Genomic DNA, 25122 nt, shown 5'->3' with positions numbered 1-25122 from the left:
AGAGCTGCAGACTTTGCCCTGATCCGTTAGTTGTGGGATCGCTAAGCTCTGTCTATAGCATGCTGCTTTTGCTGATTAGCATGCGCGTAGTACAGTGTTGTAACTTTGCCAGATTGTCTCCTCATGTTCCAGAACGCCTGCTGCTACTCCTCATTGAACTAGGCTTGGTCATCTGGCTTGATGGTGATGGGGGACTGAGGGATATGCCATGTATGACATCAACATTGAAGACTTGCAGTGTCACAACCTTTGACTATATACCACTGTGCCCCCACCTCCATTTTTCCTGTTTCACCATGAATAATTTACCCAGATCCATCCTACCATTGACTGCAAGACCAGAGAAACGTTTGATCACCACCAGGTTCTGTATGCTAGTGTTTAAGTTCTATCATTTAGGCCTCTGGATGCTCAGAGTAGAGGTTTCAAAGTTGTTGCATTTGATCAGATTTCAGTCACGATCAGCTTCAATGTTCAACTACCGTACCATTGATGTGGAGGTCCAGAGTAGAAGAGTGATACTTTTCCTCTGTTCTTTGAGAAGTTGAATGGCGGGGTGAGACAGCTCCCTGTACTGGTTTTCGAACATGATGAAGATGGGCCGCCTGGAGAGATCTAACAGCTGCCATAAAGCTTCCCTGCAGAAGGCAAGGTATACTGTCAGAATAATGAACCACTACAACTCAAAACATCAGGACCCACACCAACCAATTCAGGCTTTAGTTTAATCTAACATGGCCAATTCTAGGCCTTACAGCATCCTGACCATATCAGGGCTTTCCCTTGTACATAATCCATACTGACCACTCGTGCAGCTAGTTTTCCAGGACAAAAACTAGCTGCACGAGGCAATAGCCACACACAATATTGGCCACTTCAAGCCTTGTCTGCACCCAAAACAAGCCACATCAGACAAGCCCAACCACACCCAACCCAAGTCACTTTCCCCTATTGCATAAACTCTCCGGTGTCCTGCATTCGTTAAACCTTCTTTCCATTACTCATCCATCCCCTGCATGTGCAAAACTTAATTGCATACACCCTACTGACCCCCAAGAGGCATCTAACCTCTATTCACTATTTAGGATGGCGTATGAATAAAACACCATTTTATACACCCTATATATTGGAGACACCTAGTTACATACAACGATGTCATACATAAATCCCCCATAGTATCTAGCCACCCCTTGTATCTATGACTCACTGTATGCATCTTTACCACCTGCACATATATAAATCTGCAAATAAACACTTATGGCCATACACAAACTCCCCAGCAACAAAATACAGAGCAACACCAGAAGGATCGATGAGATGCAGAGCTTCTTTATACTGGGAGATTGTGAGTTACCTCCTCAATGGCTGAATGGGTAAATACACTGCTTGGAGTGGTACCGATCCATACAATGGCTGAATGGGTAAATACACTGCTTGGAGTGGTACCGATCCATACAATGGCTGAATGGGTAAACACATTGCTTGGAGTGGTACCGATCCATACAAATGGAGAACCTGTCAGGTTCAACCCACAATCTGTATTGGTTTTATTTTATCTCATCTAGGACAGGAGCAGTCACAGTGCTAACACAGGTCATCAGAGGTCCCTTCCAGCTTAGAGCCTCCATGTCACACAAGGCACCTTAGTGTATCTCGATGTTGCAGAAACAACTGCAACATTCCTTCCCCAGTTGTTTATCCCCTTGTCTTCCTTCCTGTTTTCTCAGTTATAACTTGTTGTAACTGTACTGGAAACAACCCTGCTACACCAATCCCTGATGTTCGGAGTCAGAATGGTGTCGGCCGACACCCATTGCCTACTGCCCATTGATATCCCCCCCATGGGGATTATTGAAGCCCAATGATCTGAGCACCTTCATTAAGCGGCTTTGCAGAAATGGTGTGCAAAGTGGGTTTCAAAATCAGATATCTCTGCTGAACCTAAACCTTTAATGTTCTGCTGAGAGACTGTTGTAAATGTTTAAAGTGCTGTTTACAAATTGCATCTCCCATTATGACTAATACCACATCAGCATTAAACACCCAGTTTAACATTACCACGGTTTATTATGTCCATTAATCATGTGCACATTGCTAAACAGAACACCACCTTGGTTACGGTATTTGTGAACAAGTGCTGTGTTCACCAGCTCTTTAAACACAATGGGAGACACAGTGCTGTCATTTTAATCTCTAAAATGCAACTGGAAAACTCAGTTTATACAGCACCAGTATATGGGTATAACTACATGAATCCTTAAATAAAAACAGCCAACACTTCAGCTAATTGCCATGTAACACCGAAGAACATAAGAACAAAGAAATAGGAGCAGGAGTGGGCCATACGGCCCCTAGAGCCTGCTCCACCATTTAATACGATCATGGCTGATCTGATCATGGACTCAGCTCCACTTCCCTACCCGCTCCCCATAACCCTTTATTCCCTTATCGCTCAAAAGTCTGTCTGTCTCCGCCTTAAATATATTCAATGACCCAGCCTTCACAGCTCTCTGGGGCAGAGAATTCCACAGATTTACAACCCAGGGAGAAGAAATTTCTCCTCATCTCAGTTTTAAATGGGTGGCCCCTTATTCTGAAACTATGTCCCCTAGTTTTAGTTTCCCCTATGAGTGGAAATATCCTCTCTGCATCCACCTTGTCGAGCCCCCTCATTATCTTATATGTTTTGATAAGATCACCTCTCATCCTTCTGAACTCCAATGCGTATAGGCCCAACCTACTCAATCTATCTTCATGAGTCAACCCCCTCAGCTCCGGAATCAACCTAGTGAACCTTCTCTGAACAGCCTCCAATGCAAATATATCCTTCCTTAAATACGGAGACCAAAACTGAACGCAGTACTCCCGGTGTGGCCTCACCAATACCCTGTACAGGTGTAGCAGGACTTCTCTGCTTTTATACTCTATCCCCCTTGCAATAAAGGCCAACATTCTATTTGCCTTCCTGATTACTTGCTGCACCTGCATATTAACCTTTTGTGATTCATGCACCAGGACCTCAGGTCCCTCTGTACTGCAGCACTTTGCAATTTTTCTCCATTTAAATTATAATTTGCTTTTCTAATTTTTCTGCGAAAGTGGATAACCTCACATTTTCCCACATTATACTCCATCTGCCAAATTTTTGCCCACTCACTTAGCCTGTCTATATCCCTCTGCAGATTTTGTGTGTCCACCTCACAATTTGCTTTCCCCCCCATCTTTGTATCATCAGCAAACTTGGCTACATTACACTCAGTCCCTTCATCCAATTCATTAATATAGATTGTAAATAGTTGAGGACCCAGCACCAATCCCTGCGGCACCCCACTAGTTAGTGATTGCCAACTGGAAATTGACCCATTTATCCCGACTCTCTGTTTTCTGTTGGTTAGCCAATACTCTTATCCATGCTAATATATTACCCCCAAACCCATGAACTTTCATCTTGTGCAGTAACCTTTTATGTGGCACCTTATCGAATGCCATCTGGAAATCCAAATACACCACATCCACTGGTTCCCTCTTATCCACCCTGCTCATTACATCCTCAAAGAACTCCAGCAAATTTGTCAAACATTCAAAAGACCTGTTGATTCTGCTTGATTGAATTATGCTTTTCCAAATGTCCCACTGCTAGTTCCTTAATAATGGACTCCAGCATTTTCCCAATGACAGATGTTAGCCTAACTGGTCTATAGTTTCCTGCTTTCTCTCATTTTTTATGTACCTGTAGAAATTCTTACTATCTGTTTTTATATTTCGTGCTAATTTACTTTCATAATCTATCTTCCCACTCTATTATTTTTTTAGTTGTTCTTTGCTGGCTTTTAGATGTTTCCTCATCTTCTGGCCTTCCACTAGTCTTGGCCACATTGTATGTCCTTATTTTTAATTCGATACCAGCCCTTATTTCCTTAGTTAGCCACGAATGGTTATCCCTTCTCCCACAGTCTTTCTTTCGATGGTATAAGACGTGAATTGGCTAGGATAGACTGGTGAATGATACTTAAAGGGTTGATGGTGGATAGGCAATGGCAGACATTTAAAGGTCACATGGATGAACTACAACAATTGTACATCCCTGTCCGGCGTAAAAATAAAACGGGGAAGGTGGCTCAACTGTGGCTAACAAGGGAAATTAGGGATAGTGTTAAATCCAAGGAAGGGGCATATAAATTGGCCAGAAAAAGCAGCAAACCTGAGGACTGGGAGAAATGTAGAATTCAGCAGAGGAGGACTAACAGTTTAATTAGGAGGGAAAATAGAGTACGAGAGTAAGCTTGCAGGGAACATAAAAACTGACTGCAAAAGCTTCTATAGAAATGTGAAGAGAAAAAGATTAGTGAAGACTAATGTAGGTCCCTTGCAGTCAGAATCAGGTGAATTCACAATGGGGAACAAGGAAATGGCAGACCAATTGAACAGATACTTTGGTTCTGTCTTCACTAAGGAAGACACAAATAACCTCCTGAAAATACCAAGGGAACGAGGGTCTAGCGAGAAGGGGGAACTGAGGGAAATCCTTATTAGTCAGGAAATGGCGTTAGGAAAATTGATGGGATTGAAGGCCGATAAATCCCCAGGGCCTGATAGTCTGCATCCCAGAGTACTTAAGGAAGTGGCCCTAGAAATAGTAGATGCATTGATGGTCATTTTCCAACATTCCATGGACTCTGGATCAGTTCCTATGAATTGGAGAGTAGCTAATGTAACCCCACTTTTTAAAAAAGGAGAGAGAAAACAAGGAATTATAGATCGGTTAGTCTGACATCGGTAGTGGGGAAAATGCTGAAAACAATTATTAAAGATGTAATAGCAGCGCATTTGGAAAGCAGTGACAGGATTGGTCCAAGTCAGCATGGATTTAGGAAAGGGAAATCATGCTCGACAAATCTTCTAGAATTTTGTGAGGATGTAACTAGTAGAGTGGATAAGGGAGAACCAGTGGATGTGGTGTATTTGGACTTTCAAAAGGCTTTTGACAAGGTCCCATGGAAGAGATTAGTGTGCAAAATCAAAGCACATGGTATTGGGAGTAATGTACTGACGTGGATAGAGAAGTGGTTGGCAGACAGAAAGCTAAGAGTAGGAATAAACGGGGCCTTTTCAGAATGGCAGGCAGTGATTAGTAGGGTACCGCAAGGTTCAGTGTTGGGACCCCAGCTATTTACAATATATATTAATGATTTAGACAAAAGAATTGAATGTAATATCTCCAAGTTTGCAGTTGACACTAAGCTGGGTGGCAGTGTGAGCTGTGAGGAGGATGCTAAGAGGCTGCAGGATGACTTGGATAGGTTCGGTGAGTGGGCAAATGCATGGCAGATGCAGTATAATGTGGATAAATGTGAGGATATCCACTTTGGTGGCAAAAACAGGAAGGCAGATTATCTGAATGGTGACAGATTAGTAAAAGGTGAGGTGCAACGAGACCTGGGTGTCATGGTACATCAGTCATTGAAAGTAGGCATGCAGGTACAGCAGGCAGTAAAGAAAGAAAATGGCATGTTGGCCTTCATAGCGAGGGGAATTGAGTATAGGAGCATGGAGGTCTTGCTGCAGTTGTACAGGGCCTTGGTGACACCACACCTTGAGTATTGTGTTCAGTTTTGGTCTCCTAATCTGAGGAAGGACATTCTTGCTATTGAGGGAGTGCAGCGAAGGTTCACCAGACTGATTCCTGGGATGGCAGGACTGATATATGAAGAAAAACTGGATCGACTAAGCTTATATTCACTGGAATTTAGAAGAATGAGAGGGGATCTCATAGAAGCATGTAAAATTCTTGACGGAATTGGACAGGTTAGATGCAGGAATAATGTTCCCGATGTTGGGGAAGTCCAGAACCAGGGGTCACAGTCTAAGGATAAGGGGTAAGCCATCTAGGACCGAGATGAGGAGAAACTTTTTCACCCAGAGAATTGTGAACCTGTGGAATTCTACACCACAGAAAGTTGCTGAGGCCAGTTCGTTGGATATATTCAAAAGGGAGTTAGATGTGGCCCTTACGGCTAAAGGGATCAAGGGGTATGGAGAGAAAGCAGGAAAGGGGTACTGAAGTTGCATGATCAGCCATGACCTTATTGAATGACGGTGCAGGCTCGAAGGGCCTACTCCTGCACCTATTTTCTATGTTTCTATGTTTCTCTTCTCATTGGGATATATTTTTGTTGCGACTTATGAAATATCTCCTTAAATGTATGCCACTGCTCATCAACCGTCCCACACTTTAACAATCTATTTTCCCAGTCCATTTTAGGCAACATATCTGGTGAAAAGTCAGACAAGCGATGCATTAATTCCACAGCTATTATTATAAGCAGATAGGGTAAATATTGAGAAATTATTTCCGCTGGTTGGGGATTCTACAACTAGGGGAACATGGGTGACACGGAGGTTTACCGTAGTATAGTTATTAAATCAAAAAGGCTAATGGGATACTGGCCTTTTATATCTAGAGGACTAGAGTACTAGGGGGTAACATAGAAAATAGAAACATAGAAAATAGGTGCAGGAGTAGGCCATTCGGCCCTTCTAGGCTGCACCGCCATTCAATGAATTCATGGCTGAACATGCAACTTCAGTACCCCCTTCCTGCTTTCTCGCCATACCCCTTGATCTCCCTAATAGTAAGGACTTCATCTAACTCCCTTTTGAATATATTTAGTGAATTGGCCTCAACTACTTTCTGTGGTAGAGAATTCCACAGGTTCACCACTCTCTGGGTGAAGAAGTTTCTCCTCATCTCGGTCCTAAATGGCTTACCCCTTATCCTTAGACTGTGACCCCTGGTTCTGGACTTCCCCAACATTGGGAACATTTTTCCTGCATCTAACCTGTCTAAACCCGTCAGAATTTTAAATGTTTCTATGAGGTCCCCTCTCATTCTTCTGAACTCCAGTGAATACAAGCCCAGTTGATCCAGTCTTTCTTGATAGGTCAGTCCCACCATCCCGGGAATCAGTCTGGTGAACCTTCGCCGCACTCCCTCATTAGCAAGAATGTCCTTCCTCAAGTTAGGAGACCAAAACTGTACACAATACTCCAGGTGTGGCCTCACCAAGGCCCTGTACAACTGTAGCAACACCTCCCTGCCCCTGTACTCAAATCCCCTCTCTATGAAGGCCAACATGCCATTTGCTTTCTTAACCGCCTGCTGTACCTGCATGCCAACCTTCAATGACTGATGTACCATGACACCCAGGTCTCGTTGCACCTCCCCTTTTCCTAATCTGTCACCATTCAGATAATAGTCTGTCTCTCTGTTTTTACAACCAAAGTGGATAACCTCACATTTATCCACATTATACTTCATTTGCCATGCATTTGCCCACTCACCTAACCTATCCAAGTCACTCTGCAGCCTCATAGCATCCTCCTCGCAGCTCACACTGCCACCCAACTTAGTGTCATCCGCAAATTTGGAGATACTACATTTAATCCCCTCGTCTAAATCATTAATGTACAATGTAAACAGCTGGGGCCCCAGCACAGAACCTTGCGGTACCCCACTAGTCACTGCCTGCCATTCTGAAAAGTACCCATTTACTCCTACTCTTTGCTTCCTGTCTGACAACCAGTTCTCAATCCACGTCAGCACACTACCCCCAATCCCATGTGCTTTAACTTTGCACATTAATCTCTTGTGTGGGACCTTGTCGAAAGCCTTCTGAAAGTCCAAATATACCACATCAACTGGTTCTCCCTTGTCCACTTTACTGGAAACATCCTCAAAAAATTCCAGAAGATTTGTCAAGCATGATTTCCCTTTCACAAATCCATGTTGACTTGGACCTATCATGTCACCTCTTTCCAAATGTGCTGCTATGACATCCTTAATAATTGATTCCATCATTTTACCCACTACTGATGTCAGGCTGACCAATCTATAATTCCCTGTTTTCTCTCGCCCTCCTTTTTTAAAAAGTGGGGTTACATTGGCTACCCTCCATTCCATAGGAACTGATCCAGAGTCTATGGAATGTTGGAAAATGACTGTCAATGCATCCGCTATTTTCAAGGCCACCTCCTTAAGTACTCTGGGATGCAGTCCATCAGGCCCTGGGGATTTATCGGCCTTCAATCCCATCAATTTCCCCAACACAATTTCCCGACTAATAAAGATTTCCCTCAGTTCCTCCTCCTTACTAGACCCTCTGACCTCTTTTATATCCGGAAGGTTGTTTGTGTCCTCCTTAGTGAATACCGAACCAAAGTACTTGTTCAATTGGCCTGCCATTTCTTTGTTCCCAGTTATGACTTCCCCTGATTCTAACTGCAGGGGACCTACAGTTTCCAGAGGTTCCAGGGGTAGAGGTTATGCTGCAGCTGTACAGAGCCCTGGTTAGACCACACCTGGAGTCCTGGGAGCATATATTTGTCTTGGAGGGAGTGCAGTGTACGTTTACCTGAATGATACCCGGACTCCAAGGGTTAAGTTACGAGAAGAGATTACACAAATTAGGGTTGTATTCCCTAGAATTTAGGTGGTTAAGGAGCAATCTGATCGAAGTTTTCAGGTTATTAAGGGGAACAGATAGGGTAGACATTGAGACATTATTTCCGCTGGTTGGGGATTCTAGGACTAGGGGATTAGTCGAAAAATTAGGGCCAGAACTTTCAGGAGTGAAATTCGGAAATTCGGGTGGTAGAAGTTTGGAACTCTCTTCTGGAAACGACAATTGAGGTTAGATCAATTGTTAATGTAAATCACAAATTGACGAATTGGCAGTCGGCGAGAGGCGGGAGCAGCGTGGTGAGGCCTATAAAGGCCCAGCGGGTGTTCCACAGGCAGCGGCAGTCGGCGAGAGGCGGGAGCAGCGTGGTGAGGCCTATAAAGGCCCAGCGGGTGTTCCACAGGCAGCGGCAGTCGGCGAGAGGCGGGAGCAGCGTGGTGAGGCCTATAAAGGCCCAGCGGGTGTTCCACAGGCAGCGGCAGTCGGCGAGAGGCGGGAGCAGCGTGGAGAGGCCTATAAAGGCCCAGCGGGTGTTCCACAGGCAGCGGCAGTCGGCGAGAGGCAGTTGCAGTGTGAGTGAGGCCTATAAAGGCCCAGCGGGTGTTCCACAGGCAGCGGCAGTCGGCGAGAGGCGGGAGCAGCGTGAGTGAGGCCTATAAAGGCCCAGCGGGTGTTCCAGAGGCAGCGGCAGTCAGCGAGAGGCGAGAGCAGCGTGAGTGAGGCCTATAAAGGCCCAGCGGGTGTTCCAGAGGCAGCGGCAGTCAGCGAGAGGCGAGAGCAGCGTGAGTGAGGCCTATAAAGGCCCAGCGGGTGTTCCAGAGGCAGCGGCAGTCGGCGAGAGGCGGGAGCAGCGTGAGTGAGGCCTATAAAGGCCCAGCGGGTGTTCCACAGGCAGCGGCAGTCGGCGAGAGGCGGGAGCAGCGTGAGTGAGGCCTATAAAGGCCCAGCGGGTGTTCCAGAGGCAGCGGCAGTCAGCGAGAGGCGAGAGCAGCGTGAGTGAGGCCGATAAAGGCGGAGCTTGTGCAGCTCCAGCCAGGAGAAAAAGCAAAAAAGAAGTAGAAAGAAATCAAAAGGTGACGTCACAGCCAAAGGGGTAAGTGATTGGCTGGTGATTGGTGAGTAGCTTTTCTTTTTCTTTTTTATATCAGTAAGTAACCTGTTAACATTGTTGTCGCCAAATTAAGTGTATCTAAAGGATAAGTCATGGCAGGAGAGCTCGGACACGTGATATGCTCCTCCTGTACCATGTGGGAACTCAGGGACACTTCCGGTGTCCCTGACGACTACGTGTGCGGGAAGTGTATTCGCCTCCAGCTCCTGACGGACCGCGTTGCGGAATTGGAGCTGAGGGTGGATTCACTCTGGAGCTGAGAATGACGTGATTAGCACGTGTAGAGAGTTGGTCTTACCGCAGGTGAAGGGTCCACAACCAGATAGGGAATGGAAGACCAACAGGAAGAACAGTGCAAGGAAGGTAGTGCAGGGATCCCCTGCGGTCATCCCCCTGCAAAACAGATACACCGCTTTGAGTACTGTTGGGGGGATGACTCACCAGGGGAGGGCAGCAGCAGCCAAGTTCAAGGCACCGTGGCTGGCTCTGCTGCACAGGAGGGCAGGAAAAAGAGTGGGAGAGCGATAGTGATAGGGGATTCAATTGTAAGGGGAATAGATAGGCGTTTCTGCGGCCGCAACAGAGACTCCAGGATGGTATGTTGCCTTCCTGGTGCAGGGGTCAAGGATGTCTTGGAGCGGGTACAGGACATTCTGAAAAGGGAGGGTGAACAGCCAGTTGTCGTGGTGCACATTGGAACCAACGATATAGGTAAAAAACGGGATGAGGTCCTACGAGACAAATTTAAGGAGCTAGGAGCTAAATTAAAAAGTAGGACCTCAAAAGTAGTAATCTCGGGATTGCTACCAGTGCCACGTGCTAGTCAGAGTAGGAATTGCAGGATAGCTCAGATGAATATGTGGCTTGAGCAGTGGTGCAGCAGGGAGGGATTCAAATTCCTGGGGCATTGGAAACGGTTCTGAGGGAGGTGGGACCAGTACAAACCGGACAGTCTGCACCTAGGCAGGACCGGAACCAATGTCCTAGGGGGAGTGTTTGCTAGTGCTGTTGGGAAGGAGTTAAACTAATATGGCAGGGGGATGGGAACCAATGCAGGGAGACAGAAGGAAACAAAATGGAGATAGAAGCAAAAAACAGAAACGAGATGAGTAAAAGTGGAGGGCAGAGAAACCCAAGGCAAAAAACAAAAAGGGCCACTTTACAGCAAAATTCTAAAGGGTCAAAGTGTATTAAAAAGGCAAGCCTGAAGGCGCTGTGCCTCAATGCGAGGAGTATTCAGAATAAGGTGGACGAATTAACTGCGCAGATAGCAGTTAACGGATACGATGTGGTTGGCATCACGGAGACATGGCTCCAGGGTGATTAAGGCTGGGAACTCAACATCCAAGGGTATTCAACATTTAGGAAAGATAGACAGAAAGGATAAGGAGGCGGGGTGGCATTGCTGGTTAAAGAGGAAATTAATGCAATTGTAAGGAAGGACATTAGCTTGGATGATGTAGAATCGGTATGGGTGGAACTACGGAATACCAAAGGGCAGAAAACGCTAGTGGGAGTTGTGTACAGACCTCCAAACAGTAGTAGTGATGTTGGGGAGGGCATCAAACAGGAAATTAGGGGTGCATGCAATAAAGGTGCAGCAGTTATCATGGGTGACTTTAATATGCATATAGATTGGGCTTACCAAACTGGAAACAATACGGTGGAGGAGGATTTCCTGGAGTGCATAAGGGATGGTTTTCTAGACCAATTTGTCGAGGAACCAACTAAGGGGGAGGCCATTTTAGACTGGGTGTTGTGTAATGAGAGAGGATTAATTAGCAATCTCGTTGTGCGAGGCCCCTTGGGGAAGAGTGACCATAATATGGTGGAATTCTACATTAGGATGGAGAAGAAAACAGTTAATTCAGAGACCATGGTCCAGAACTTAAAGAAGGGTAACTCTGAAGGTATGATATGTGAATTGGCTAGGATAGATTGGCGAATGATACTTAAGGGGTTGACAGTGGATGGGCAATGGCAGACATTTAGAGACCGCATGGATGAACTACAACAATTGTACATCCCTGTCTGGCGTAAAAATAAAAAAGGGAAGGTGGCTCAACCGTGGCTATCAAGGGAAATCAGGGATAATATTAAAGCCAAGGAAGTGGCATACAAATTGGCCAGAAATAACAGCGAACCAGGGGACTGGGAGAAATTTAGAACTCAGCAGAGGAGGACAAAGCGTTTGATTAGGGCAGGGAAAATAGAGTACGAGAGGAAGCTTGCAGGGAACATTAAGACGGATTGCAAAAGTTTCTATAGGTATGTAAAGAGAAAACGGTTAGTAAAGACAAACGTAGGTCCCCTGCAGTCAGAATCATGGAAAGTCATAACTGGGAACAAAGAAATGGCGGACCAATTGAACAAGTACTTTGGTTCGGTATTCACTAAGGAGGACACAAACAACCTTCCAGATATAAAAGGGGTCAGAGGGTCTAGTAAGAAGGAGGAACTGAGGGAAATCTTATTAGTCGGGAAATTGTGTCGGGGAAATTGATGGGATTGAAGGCAGATAAATCCCCAGGGCCTGATGGATTGCATCCCAGAGTACTTAAGGAGGTGGTCTTGGAAATAGCAGATGCATTGACAGTCATTTTCCAACATTCCATAGACTCTGGATCAGTTCCTATGGAGCGGAGGGTAGCCAATGTAACCCCACTTTTTAAAAAAGGAGGGAGAGTGAAAACAGGGAATTATAGACCGGTCAGCCTGACATCGGTAGTGGGTAAAATGATGGAATCAATTATTAAGGATGTCATAGCAGCGCATTTGGAAAGAGGTGACATATAGGTCCAAGTCAGCATGGATTTGTGAAAGGGAAATCATGCTTGACAAATCTTCTGGAATTTTTTGAGGATGTTTCCAGTTGAGTGGACAAGGGAGAACCAGTTGATGTGGTGTATTTGGACTTTCAGAAGGCTTTCGAGAAGGTCCCACACAAGAGATTAATGTGCAAAGTTAAAGCACATGGGATTGGGGGTAGTGTGCTGATGTGGATGGAGAACTGGTTGGCAGACAGGAAGCAAAGAGTAGGAGTAAATGGGTACTTTTCAGAATGGCAGGCAGTGACTAGTGGGGTACCGCAATGTTCTGTGCTGGGGCCCCAGCTGTTTACATTGTACATTAATGATTTAGACGAGGGGATTAAATGTAGTATCTCCAAATTTGCGGATGACACTAAGTTGGGTGGCAGTGTGAGCTACGAGGAGGATGCTATGAGGCTGCAGAGTGACTTGGATAGGTTAGGTGAGTGGGCAAATGCATGGCAGATGAAGTATAATGTGGATAAATGTGAGGTTATCCACTTTGGTTGTAAAAACAGAGAGACAGCCTATTATCTGAATGGTGACACATTAGGAAAAGGGGAGGTGCAACGAGACCTGGGTGTCATGGTACATCAGTCATTGAAGGTTGGCATGCAGGTACAGCAGACGGTTAAGGCGGCAAATGGCATGTTGGCCTTCATAGCGAGGGGATTTGAGTACAGGGGCAGGGAGGTGTTGCTACAGTTGTACAGGGCCTTGGTGAGGCCACACCTGGAGTATTGTGTACAGTTTTGGTCTCCTAACTTGAGGAAGGACATTCTTGCTATTGATTACCGGGATGGCAGGACTGACATATCAAGAAAGACTGGATCAACTGGGCTTGTATTCACTGGAGTTTAGAAGAATGAGAGGGGATCTCATAGAAACGTTTAAAATTCTGACGGGTTTCGACAGGTTAGATGCAGGAAGAATGGTCCCAATGTTGGGGAAGTCCAGAACCAGGGGTCACAGTCTAAGGATAAGGGGTAAGCCATTTAGGATCAAGATGAGGAGAAACTTCTTCACCCAGAGAGTGGTGAACCTGTGGAATTCTCTACCACAGAAAGTTGTTGAGGCCAATTCACTAAATATATTCAAAAAGGAGTTAGATGTAGTCCTTACTACTAGGGGGATCAAGGGGTATGGCGAGAAAGCAGGAATGGGGTACTGAAGTTGCATGTTCAGCCATGAACTCATTGAATGGTGGTGCAGGCTCGAAGGGCCGAATGGTCTACTCCTGCACCTTTTTTTTCTATGTTTCTGTAACGTTTTGTTAACCAAAGGTATTAAGGGATATGGGCCAAAGGCGGGTACATGGAGTTAGATCGCAGATCAGCCATGATCTCATTGAATGGCTGAATGGCCTCCTCCTGTTCCTATGTGAACAGTAAAAGGTATCCAGTTTTTCTATACGCCGTGTCCTACATATGTGCCACCCTCCCTCACCCCCAGCCATTTCTCAGCTCAGACGTGCGGGAGATACCTAAAGTTTAGCCTGCACCAGTCCTGCTCCAGGTATGCCTTGGACAACACCACAATCAGACGGCGGCAGCGACTGATGTTCATTATCAGCTCCGCAGAGGGATCTAGACCAAGAGAGAAACAGTAGTCAGTGGTAAACTAGTGAAGGAGCTCGAAGGAGTGTTAAGTCAGTGAGTAATTAAGAGCTTCAAAGTTTTCAGCAAGAAGATTTTATTCAAATAAATTTATGAATCAACTATATGGATTCAGACGAACACTAGTACTGATTCAGTTCAGATCCTTTTCCTTACTCACACCTCCAAGAATTAAGCAGTTGAGTTTGGGTTTTTAAAGCTTTTAAGTTGTGGAGGGAACTAAAGACCGAGGGACATTTGGAGCTCCAGATGGCTCAGTTGGTGAAGGCAGCATAGGACAGCCATGCAGACTAAACAATCCCAGGTCCGAGCCTCAGTCTGTGTTGGTTAGCTCACCTCAGCATTGGACAAGGTAAAGACACTACTTGTGGTCTGAATACTCCTGCGATAGGGACAGGGGAACTCAGCCAAGGTTCCTGCTCCTGATTATTATCCAATGACTCCAGTTGGAACATGCGTGTCTGAACGTCATGAGGACAGGGGTGGGCTCAGCTGTGATGCTCCCCATTGTCGAGTTACCCGTTGATACTCACTGTCCAGGTCCACACATCAAGAATGGCCACTTCGGTGAGGTGCTGGTAGCACCGAATGGAATTGTATCCCAGAAAGAGTCAGCGACAGGACTGCCCCCTGGACCCTGCACCTCACGATCGAAGGGATGTAACAGGTAGCGATGGCGCTTTGGGTCCAACCGCTTAGGTCTCCTGATCAGTGTAAAGGGAGAGGTACCTGATCCCGGCAGGATGTCATGGTCATCCAGGTGCAGCCTGTATCCATATCGGTTCTCCAGGTGTGGCTTCAGGATGAAGTTGACAAATTTCCGGTCGTCATCAGCAGACACGTAGGAAACGTAAGCATCATACAACTTCCCATCTGGGAAGAGAAAATCCACAAGGAGAAATTAACACCCCAGCACTCCCGGTAAAACACATTCACATGTAATTTTTGAATCATCTTCACAGGTCATCCCCTGCCAGTTTCCTTACCATATGTAGATAATGTCAGTCTGACACTAGTCTCTTACCAAATAAGGTGCCAGCCAGACTTGAAAAGTGACTCACTGAACCTACATAGCACTCTGCCCATAGGTACAACTACCCGACCTGGTGGATGGAACTAACTCTCGGGGATCCACGATTCTTTGTATAACAATCAAACCCATTGATTAGATTCCAGCCTGTAACTCATTCCAGGTATTCATTTTTATTTAAATCTAATTATCGAAATCCTTGATTAGATCCATTATTCTATGAGGAAAAACTCACTGATTGCACACTTGCGGCACAGAGCAGTGCTTAAAGGGAGTGTGGGATTGGAGAATCAGGACTATACTGCTCCCTGCTGGTCGCATAAGATTTAATGAATTTGTCTTCATGTATAAACCATTCGAACCTCAATTAAATGCCTCCCTGTAAGTTACTCTTCGGTATTCAATATTCAGGTAGACGTAAAAGATCCCATGGCACTATTTTGAAGAGGATCAGGGGAGTTATCCCCAGTGTCCTGGGGCCAATATTTATCCCTCAATCAACATTGCCTGTCCAAAAAAAAATACCTGGAGGGAACATCACCTACCGTTGACTTCGAACTCGCCGTATTTGTTTCTGTACCAGAGCTGCAGGTCCAGTCGGCACTTCACATACAGCAACCCGGCCAGGAGCAGTGCGAAGAGTACCAGCAGAGCACCCAGTACCGCTGGCACATGGCTGACATGGTCTGCAACTAGGAGAAACAGAACAGGTCACAGCACCCTGGCACAGACTAACCAGGAGAAACAGTAAATAACATGGGCTAACTGGGGTCCTCATTTCTCAGCCGACACAGAATGAAATACTTTGCTGCTCCACAAGCACAGGCATCTCACAGCATCAGCTCTATTTTTTTTTTAAGTTTACTCAAGAATTAGGAGCAGGAGTCGGCCATTCGGCCCCTTGAGCCTGCTCCACTATTCAATGAGATCATGGCTGATCTTCGACCTCAACTCCACTTTCTTACACTATCCCCATATCCCTTGATTCCCTTAATTTCCAAAAATCTATCGATCTCTGTTTTGAATATAATCAAAGACAGCCTCCACAGCCCTCTGGGGCAGAGAATTCCAAAGATTCACCAACCTCTGAGTGAAGAAGTTTCTCCTCATCTAGTCCTAAATGGCTGACCCCTTATTCTGAGACTGTGACCCCTGGTTCTAGACTCCCCAGCCAAGGGGAACATCCTCCCTACCTTGTCAAGCTCTAAGAATGTTGTATGTTTCTAAGAGATCACCTCGCATTCTTCTAAACTCCAGAGAATGCAGGCCTACTCTACGCAATCTCTCCTCATAGGACAATCCCCCCATCCCAGGAATCAGTCTAGTGAACCTTCGTTGCACTCCCTCTATGGCGAGTATATCCTTCCTTACACAAGGAGACCAAAACTGTGCACACTACTCCAGGTGTGGTCTCACCAGGACGCTATATAATTCCAGTAAGATGTCTTGTAATAAAGGCCAACATACCATTTGCTTTCTTAATTACTTGCTGTACCTGCATGTTAACTTTCAGTGATTGGTGTACAAGGACACCCAGGTACCTCTGAACACCAACATTTCCCAATCTCTCACCGTTTAAATAATACTCTGCTTTTCTATTTTTCCTACCAAAGTGAATAACTTCACATTTCTCCACATTATATTCCATTTGCCATGTTCTTGCCCACTCACTTAGCCTGTCTATATCCCCTTGAAGCCTCTGTTGCATCCTCCTCACAACTTACATTGCCACCTAGCTTTGGATCATCAGCAAACTTATTATATTTGGTCCCTTCATCCAAATCATTGATATAGATTGTGAATAGCTGGGGCCCAAGCACTGATCCTTGCAGTACCCCACTAGTTACAGCCCGCCAACCTGAAAATGACAGGTTTATTCCTACTCTCTGTTTTCTGTCTGTTAATCAATCCTCAATCCATGCTGGTATATTACCCCCAATCCCATGAGCCTTGATTTTGTTTAATAACCTCTTGTGTGGCACCGTATTAAACGCCTTTTGAAAATCCAAATACACCACATCCACTGGTTCCCCCTTATCTACTTTACTAATTACAACCTCAAAAAACTCTAACAGATTTGTCAAACATGATTTCCCTTTCAGAAATCTGTGTTGACTCTGCCCAATCCTATTATTTTCTAAGTGCCCAGTTACCACATCCTTAATAATAGATTCTAGCATTTTCCCTACGACTGATGTCAGGCTAACTGGTCTGGAGTTCCCCATTTTCTCTCTTCCTTCCTTTCTTAAATAGCGGGGTTACATTAGTTACCTTCCAGTTTTGCTGTTGGGAATTTGTACTAATCAAGGTGTGGGATACAAGTGCTGGAGAATGGGATCATTTCCATGCCGAGCACTCAATGCTAGTATTAAGCACTCCTCAGTCTGGTAAAGTAGTTAAAGCTGCTCTACTCTGCCCCAACAAGATGCCTTAAGACGGGCAAAACACAAGGATCCACATCTATCAATGAGAAAGATCTTGGCATTTATTGCTGGCACGAGCCAAAGTCAGGCAGCGTTTGACTCACTTTCTCTTTGTAATGTGAAGATCACGGATTTGTTTCTTATGAGACAGGTGAATATTCCATAGTCATCCTCGTCGGTCAAGGTCACGTTCAGAAGGCTGGAAAGAAACTTCTCCGAAGCATTATTATTAAACCTGACGAAGAAGGATGGAAGGGATTTAGTAACATTGGACTCTGCATTGGGGATAATATCAGTCTTGCACCTCGTCTCCTCATCCCCAGCAGCACAGTCTCGTTTGCCCCACTACGAGTTATATTCTGCCTCCAGCGTTACCACATGATAACTGCTCTCCTTCCATGTGCCCACATCATCCACATGTAGAATGACTTCATTTTGTGCTAGCCTTGGCTCACTGGTTGAACTCTCTCCTCTGGAGTTAGCAGCTTGTGGGTTCAAACACCACTCCAGGACTTGGCCATTTACTTCAGTTTAGTACTGGGGGAGTGCTGCACTGTTGGAGGTGCTGTCTTTTGAATGAGATGTTAAACCAAGGACTTGTCTACCCTCTCATAGAATAGAATCATAGAATAGTACTGTGCAAAAAGGAGGCCATTTGGCCCATTGTGCCGGAAATGTGGACATAAAAGTTTCTGTGGTGGTATTTGAAGAGCAGGAAAATTCTTCTGGTGTCCTGGCTAATATTATCCCTCAACCAACACCACCAAATCAGATTATGGGACCTTGTGTGCAAATTGGCTGTCATGTTTACTGACACAACAATGACTTCACTTCAATTCAATGCTGGTGAAGCACTTTGGGACCCTGAGCCGAGCTTCAAAACCCATCATCAAGATGACCACCTATCTTTGCAACACTGCTCACCTTTGTCCTTACCTCACCCCACTACCACTGGAACCCTCATCCACACCTTTTTCATCTCCTGGCATCGGACAAGGGAACTGGCCCTTAAATCCCCACGTGGGGTAGGCAGAGTGGGCCGGGGGGAGGGGGTGGTGGAGGAGCGAGCCGGGAATCGGGGTGAAATCGGGGAAGCAGGGAGCAGGAGGGATCGGGGGGGGAGCGAGCTGCAGCAGCGACAGGATTAAGAGACAAAAGTAAAAAGAATCGAAATTGTGACATCACAGCCAAGCAGGTAAGTGATTGGCTGGTGGATTGGGGAGTATTTTTCTTGTCTTTCTTTTTTTAATACCTTGGGCATTGGTGCAAGTTAGGAGCTCCAATTAAATAGATAAGTGATATTTATTATCTAAAAAACCTAATTAATTAAATCAGCTATTTGCTGAGTAGCGGCTGGGTGTGTTTTGCTAAGGTTTAGAGTTTATTTTTAGTTAACTAGGATATAGTCGATGTATTCACCAAGGCGTACGAAAGCATGGGCGTTACTCTTAACATCCGTAAGACAAAGGTCCTCCACCAGCCTGTCCTCGTCGCACAGCACTGCCCCCCAGTCGTCAAGATCCACGGCGCGGCCCTTGACAACGTGGACTTTTTCCCATACCTCGGGAGCCTCTTATCAGCAAAAGCAGACATTGATGTGGAGATTCAACATCGCCTCTAGTGCACCAGTGCAGCCTTTGGCCACCTGAGGAAAAGAATGTTCGAAGACCAGGCCCTCAAATCTAACATCAAGCTCATGATCTACAGGGCTACAGTAATACCCGCCCTCCTGTATGAATCAGAGGCATGGATGATGTACAGAATACACCTCAAGTCGCTGGAGAAATATCACCAACGATGTCTCCGCAAGATCCTGCAAATCCCCTGGGAGGACAGGCGCACCAACATCAGTGTCCTCGCCCAGGCTAACATCCCCAGTATTGAAGCACTACTGACCACACCCGATCAGCATCGCTGGGCAGACCACACAGTTCGCATGCCAGACACGAGACTCCCTAAGCAAATGCTCTATGCGGAGCTCCTGCACAGCAAACGAGCGAAAGGTGGGCAGCGGAAACGTTACAGGGACACCCTCAAAGTCTCCCTGATAAAGAGCAACATCCCCACTGACACCTGGGAGTCTCTGGTCGAAGACCGCCCTAAGTGGAGAAAGTGCATCCGAGAGGGCGTTGAGATTCGAAGCGTGAAGAGGTCAAGCGCAGACAGCGGAAGGAGTGTGCGGCAAACCTGTCCCACCCACACCTTCCCTCGACGAATGTCTGTCCCACCTGTGACAGGGTCTGTGGCTCTTGTATTGGACTGTTTAGTCACCAAAGAACTCACTTCAGGAGTGGAAACAAGTCTTGCTCGATTCCGAGGGACTGCCTATGATGATGATGATGATATTAACTAGAGGAATGGCAGGGCAGCCCAGTCCCGTGGATTGCACATCCTGGGGCATGTGGGATGTCCTGGATGCTTCGCGTAGCCAGGACGACCATGTGTGCAGGAGGTGTCTCCGGTTGCATCAACTTGAGCTCCACGTTTTGGAGCTTGAGCAGCGGCTGGAGTCACTGCGGTGCATCCACGAGACTGAGAACTTCGTGGATAGCACGTTTCTAGAGGCGGTCACCCCGCAGCTAAAGAATGTGCAGGCAGAGGGGGAGTGGGTGACCGCCAGACAGAAGAGGGAGGACTAGGCAGGTAGGGCAGGAGTCCCGAGTCCATCTCACTCTCCAACCAGTATTCTCTTCTGAATACCGGTGGGGGCGACGGTGTCTCTGGGGAGTGCAGCCAGAGCCAAGTCCGCTGCACAGGGGGGGGGGGGGGGAAGAAGAATGGAAGAGCTATAGTGGTAGGGGATTCAATAATCAGGGGAGCAGACAGGCTTGTCTGCGGCGCAGTTATGACTCCAGCATAGTATGTTGCCTCCCTGGTGCCAGGGTCAAGGATGTCACTGAGCGGCTGCAGGGGGTGAACAGCCAGAGATTGTGATCCATATCGGGACCAATGACCTAGGTAGGAAGAGGGATGAGGTCCTGCAAACAGAGTTTAGGGAGCTAGGAGAGAGATTAAAAAGCAGGAACTCAAAGGTAGTAATCTCAGGATTACTGTCAGTGCCACGCGCTAATGAGTACAGAAATAGGAGGATAAAGCAAATGAATACGTGGCTGGAGAGATGGTGTAGGCGGGAGGGCTTTAGATTCTGAGGCATTGGGACCACTCCTGGGGGAGGTGGGACCTGTACAAGCCTGATGAGTTGCACCTCAACAAAGCCGGGACCAATATCTTCACGGGGGGGGCGGGGGGGAGGGGAGGGAGTTGCTAGTGCTGTTGGGGAGAGTTTAAGCTAGCTTGGCAGGGGGATGGGAACCGGAGAATAGATTCAGTAGGGAGGGGAGTAAAGCTGGAATTGGAAAGCAAAAATGTAGAAGGTGAATTTGAAAGACAGAGGAAACAAGCAGGAAAAAATGGTAAAAAAACAAATTTAAAGGCACTTTGTCTAAATGCACGGAGCATTTGTAACAAAATTGATGAGTTGACGGTACAAATAGATACAAATGGGTATGAACTGATTGCCATTACAGAGATGCGGTTGCAAGGTGACCAGAACTGGGAATTAAATATTCAGGGGTATTTAACAATTTGGAAGGACAGACAGAAAGGAAAAGGAGGTGGGGTAGCTCTGTTATTAAAGGATGAGATCAGTGCATTAGTGAGAAACAATATTGGCTCAGAGGATCAAGATGCTGAATCAGTTTGGGTGGAGATAAGGAATAATAAGGGGAAAAGTTACTGGTGAACGTAGTCTATAGGCCCCCTAACAGTAGCTACACTGTTGGACGGAGTATAAATCAAGAAATAATGGAAGTTTGTAATAAAGAAATAGCAATAATCATGGGTGATTTTAACCTTCATATTGATTGGACAAAACAAATTGGCCAGGGTAGCCTTGAGGAAGAGTTCATAGAGTGTATCCGGTATAGTTTCCTTGAACAGTACGTTGAGGAACCAATCAGGGAGCAGGCTATCTTAGATCTGATACTGTGTAATGAGGATTAATAAATGATCTCGTAGTAAAGGATCTTCTAGGAATGAGTGACCGTAACATGGTTGAATTTCAAATTCAGTTGGAGGGTGAGAAAGTTGGATCTCAAACCAGTGTCCTGATCGTAAATAAAGAAGACTACAAACATATGAGGGCAGAGTTGGCTAAAGTGGACTGAGAAAATAGACTAATGTGTGGATGAGCAGTGGCAGACATTTAAGGAGATATTTCATAACTCGCAACAAAAATATATCCCAATGAGAAGGAAAGACAGTAAGAGAAGGGATAACAATGCATGACTAACTAAGGAAGTAAGGGATGGTATCAAATTGAAAATAAGGGCATACAATATGGCCAAGGCTAGTGGGAGGCCAGAGGATTGGGACATTTTTTAAAAGCCAGGGAAGATAGATTATGAAAGTAAATTAGCATAAAATATAAAAACAGATAATAAGAGTTTCTACATAAAAAGGCAAAGAGTGGCTAAAGTAAATGTTGGTCCCTTAGAGGATGAGACTGGGGAATTAATAATGGAGAACGGGGAAATGGCAGAGACGTTGAACAAATATTTTGTATCGGTCTTCACTACACGATAGAAGACACTAAAAACATCCCAATAGGGGATAATCAAGGGGCTATAGGGAGGGAGGAACTTAATACAATCATCATCACTAATGAAGTAGTACTTGGTAAAATAATGGGACTAAAAGCGGACAAGTCCCCTGGACCCGATGGCTTACATCCTAGGGTCTTAAAAGAAGTGGCTGCAGAGATAGTGGATGCATTGGTTGTAATCTACCAAAATTCCCTGGATTCTGGGGTGGTCCCAGTGGATTGTAAAACCGCAAATGTAAAAAAGGAGGCAGACAAAAAGCATGAAACTATAGACCAGTTAGCCTAACATCTGTCATTGGTAAAATGCTGTATTCCATTATTAAGGAAGCAGTAGCGGGACATTTGGAAAAGCATAATTCAATCAAGCAGAGTCAGCATGGTTTTATGAAAGGGAAATCATGTTTGACAAATTTGCTGGAGTTCTTTGAGGATGTAACAAGCAGGGTGGATAAAGGGGAACCAGTGGATGTGGTGTATTTGGATCTCCAGAAGGCATTCTATAAGGTGCCACATAAGAGGTTACCGCACAAGATAAAAACTCACGGGGTTGGGGGTAATAAATTAGTATGGATAGAGGATTGGCTAACTAACAGAGAGTCGGGATAAATGGGTCATTTTCCGGTTGGCAAAGAGTGACTAGTGGGGTGCCACAAGGATTGGTGCTGGGTCCTCAACTATTTACAATCTCTATTAATGACTTGGATGAAGGGACCAAGTGTAATGTAGCCAAGTTTACTGATGATACAAAGATGGGTGGGAAAGCAAATTGAGAGGAGGATACAAATAATCTGCAAACATATACAGACAGGCTAAGTGAGTGGGAAAATTTGTGGTTATCCACTTTGGCAGAAATAATAGAAAAGAAAATTATAATTTAAATGGAGAAAAATTGCAAAGTGCTGCAGTACAGAGGGACCTGGGGTCCGTGTGCATGAAACACAAAAAGTTAGTGTGCAGGTACAGCAAGTAATCAGGAAGGCAAATGGAATGTTGGCTGTTATTTCAAGGGGGATAGAGTATAAAAGCAGAGAAGTCCTACTACAACTGTACAGGAATACTGCGTACAGTTCTGGTCTCCGTATTTAAGGAAGGATATACTTGCATTGGAGGTTGTTCAGAGAAGGTTAACTAGGTTGATTCCGGAGATGAGGGGAGTTGACTTATGAAGATAGGTTGAGAACTTTGGGTCTATACTCATTGCAGTTCAGAAGAATGAGAGGTGATCTTATCGAAACATATAAGATAATGAAGGGGCTCGACAAGGTGGATGCAGAGAGGATATTTCTACTCATAGGGGAAACTAAAACTAGGGGACATAGTGTCAGAATAAGGGGCCGCCCATTTAAAACTGAGATGAGGAGGAATTTCTTCTCTCAGTGGGTTGTAAATCTGTGGAATTCTCTGCCCCAGAGAATTGTTGAGGCTGGGTCATTGAATATATTTAAGACAGAGATAGACAGATTTTTGAGCGATAAGGGAGTAAAGGGTTATGGGGAGCGGGCAGGGAAGTGGAGCTGAGTCCATGATCAGATCAGCCATGATCGTATTGAATGGCGGAGCAGGCTCGAGGGGCCGTACGGCCAACACCTGCTCCTATTTGTAATGTTATTATGTTATTAGAAAGAGAGGGGAGATTTAAATTGGGGAAATCTCCTGGTAAACAGAGATTGAGGGTTAATTGCTTCCCAGTCAGAGCTGTTAACCTTTCTCATGCAGCATAATGAATGGCCGGGGCAGGCTGATACTCAGACTAGTGAATACAGCTTCAGATAGGACAGGCTTCCATCAAATAAAGATCATCTGATCATTTAACTCCCTGCTATCTGTGGGACCTTGCTGTGCACAAATTGGCTGACATGCTTGCCTACAAAACAGCAGTAAATACACCTCGAATAATTCATTGGCAGTAAAGCAATTTGAAATATCCCGAGCACTTGAAAGGCACTATATAATGCAAATTATTTTCCCCTTTGTTTAATTGTTCCTATGGTGTTACACCCAGTGAATGATACTGGGGTGCCTAAACCTGCAACATTGCAACTGCAACCCAAGTTCAACATTACTTCCCTGCTTTTGTAATATACCTCTCGATACAAACCAAAGATTCTATTTGGATTTTTATGGCCTTGGTTTCTTCTGCTGATACCCTTTCTTTAATGTTCTATATCCTCACACCAATGACCCTCTATGTATCTACTCCATTTAAAATTCTACTATGTAAGGGGCGCATGCTTTCTCTAGTCTTACTGCAAAATGTATTACCATATTTTTCTACATTTGAACTGCATCTACCACATATCTGCCCATATCCCGCTTGCCTATGTATGTCCTGTAGCAGTCTCTCTCCTCCTTTTGGATGCTGAAAACCGACCCCATTAACCAAGCTTTTGGTCACCTGCCCTAATATCTCAAATGGCTTGGTACCAAAGTTTGTTTGATTGCACATGGCAGATGAAATTTAACGCAGAGAAGCGTGAAGTGATGCATTTTAGTAGGAAGAATGATAAACTAAATGGTACCATTTAAACAGGGTGCAGGAACAGATTGACCTGGGGATGTATCTACACATATCTTTGAATATGGCTGGACAAATTGAGCAGGCTATTAAAAAAAACACATGGGATTCTTGGCTTTATAAACAGAGGCATAGAGTACACAAAAGCAAGGAAGTTATGCTAAACCTAGAAATCACTGGTTAGGTTCCAGCTGGAGTAGTGTGCCCAATTGTGGCACCACACTTTAAGAAGGATGTCCAGACTTTGGAGAGGGGGCAGAGGAGATTGACCAGATTGGTACCAGGGATGTGAGACTTCAGTTTTGTGGAGAGATCATAGAAGCTGGGGTTGTTCTCTGTAGAGCAGAGAAGTTTAAGGGGAGATTTAATGGTGGTGTTCCAAATCATGAAGGCTTTTGACAGAGTAAATAGAGAGTAATCATTTCCACTGGGGTCAGTAACCAGACGACACAGATTTAAGGCACTTGGCAAAAGAACCAGAGGCAAGATGAGTTTTTTCTCCCCCCCACAATGAGTTTCGATGATGTGGAATGCACTGCCTGAAAGGCTGGTGGA

At 45.4% G+C, this 25122-nt stretch overlaps 1 protein-coding gene across 3 annotated transcripts in view; it reads right to left on the bottom strand.

The window, feature by feature from the left end:
* sigirr (single immunoglobulin and toll-interleukin 1 receptor (TIR) domain) overlaps window positions 1–25122 on the bottom strand; it is a 60624-nt gene that overhangs the window by 8458 nt on the left and 27044 nt on the right. For all 3 annotated transcript variants that reach the window (XM_070899768.1, XM_070899767.1, XM_070899769.1), the window contains 5 exons: window positions 17554–17684; window positions 15572–15718; window positions 14726–14869; window positions 13864–13966; window positions 488–638 (listed from right to left, as the gene is read on the bottom strand). In XM_070899768.1, coding sequence (XP_070755869.1) covers window positions 488–638; window positions 13864–13966; window positions 14726–14869; window positions 15572–15718; window positions 17554–17684 — 676 coding nt within the window. The remainder of the gene's footprint in view (window positions 1–487; window positions 639–13863; window positions 13967–14725; window positions 14870–15571; window positions 15719–17553; window positions 17685–25122) is intronic.

This window comes from Pristiophorus japonicus, chromosome 14, assembly GCF_044704955.1.
Source record: "Pristiophorus japonicus isolate sPriJap1 chromosome 14, sPriJap1.hap1, whole genome shotgun sequence".
In the NCBI taxonomy this organism is placed as follows: Eukaryota; Metazoa; Chordata; class Chondrichthyes; family Pristiophoridae; genus Pristiophorus; species Pristiophorus japonicus.
Note: the sequence above shows the minus strand (reverse complement) of the source record. Positions and strands in the feature narration are given on the sequence as shown.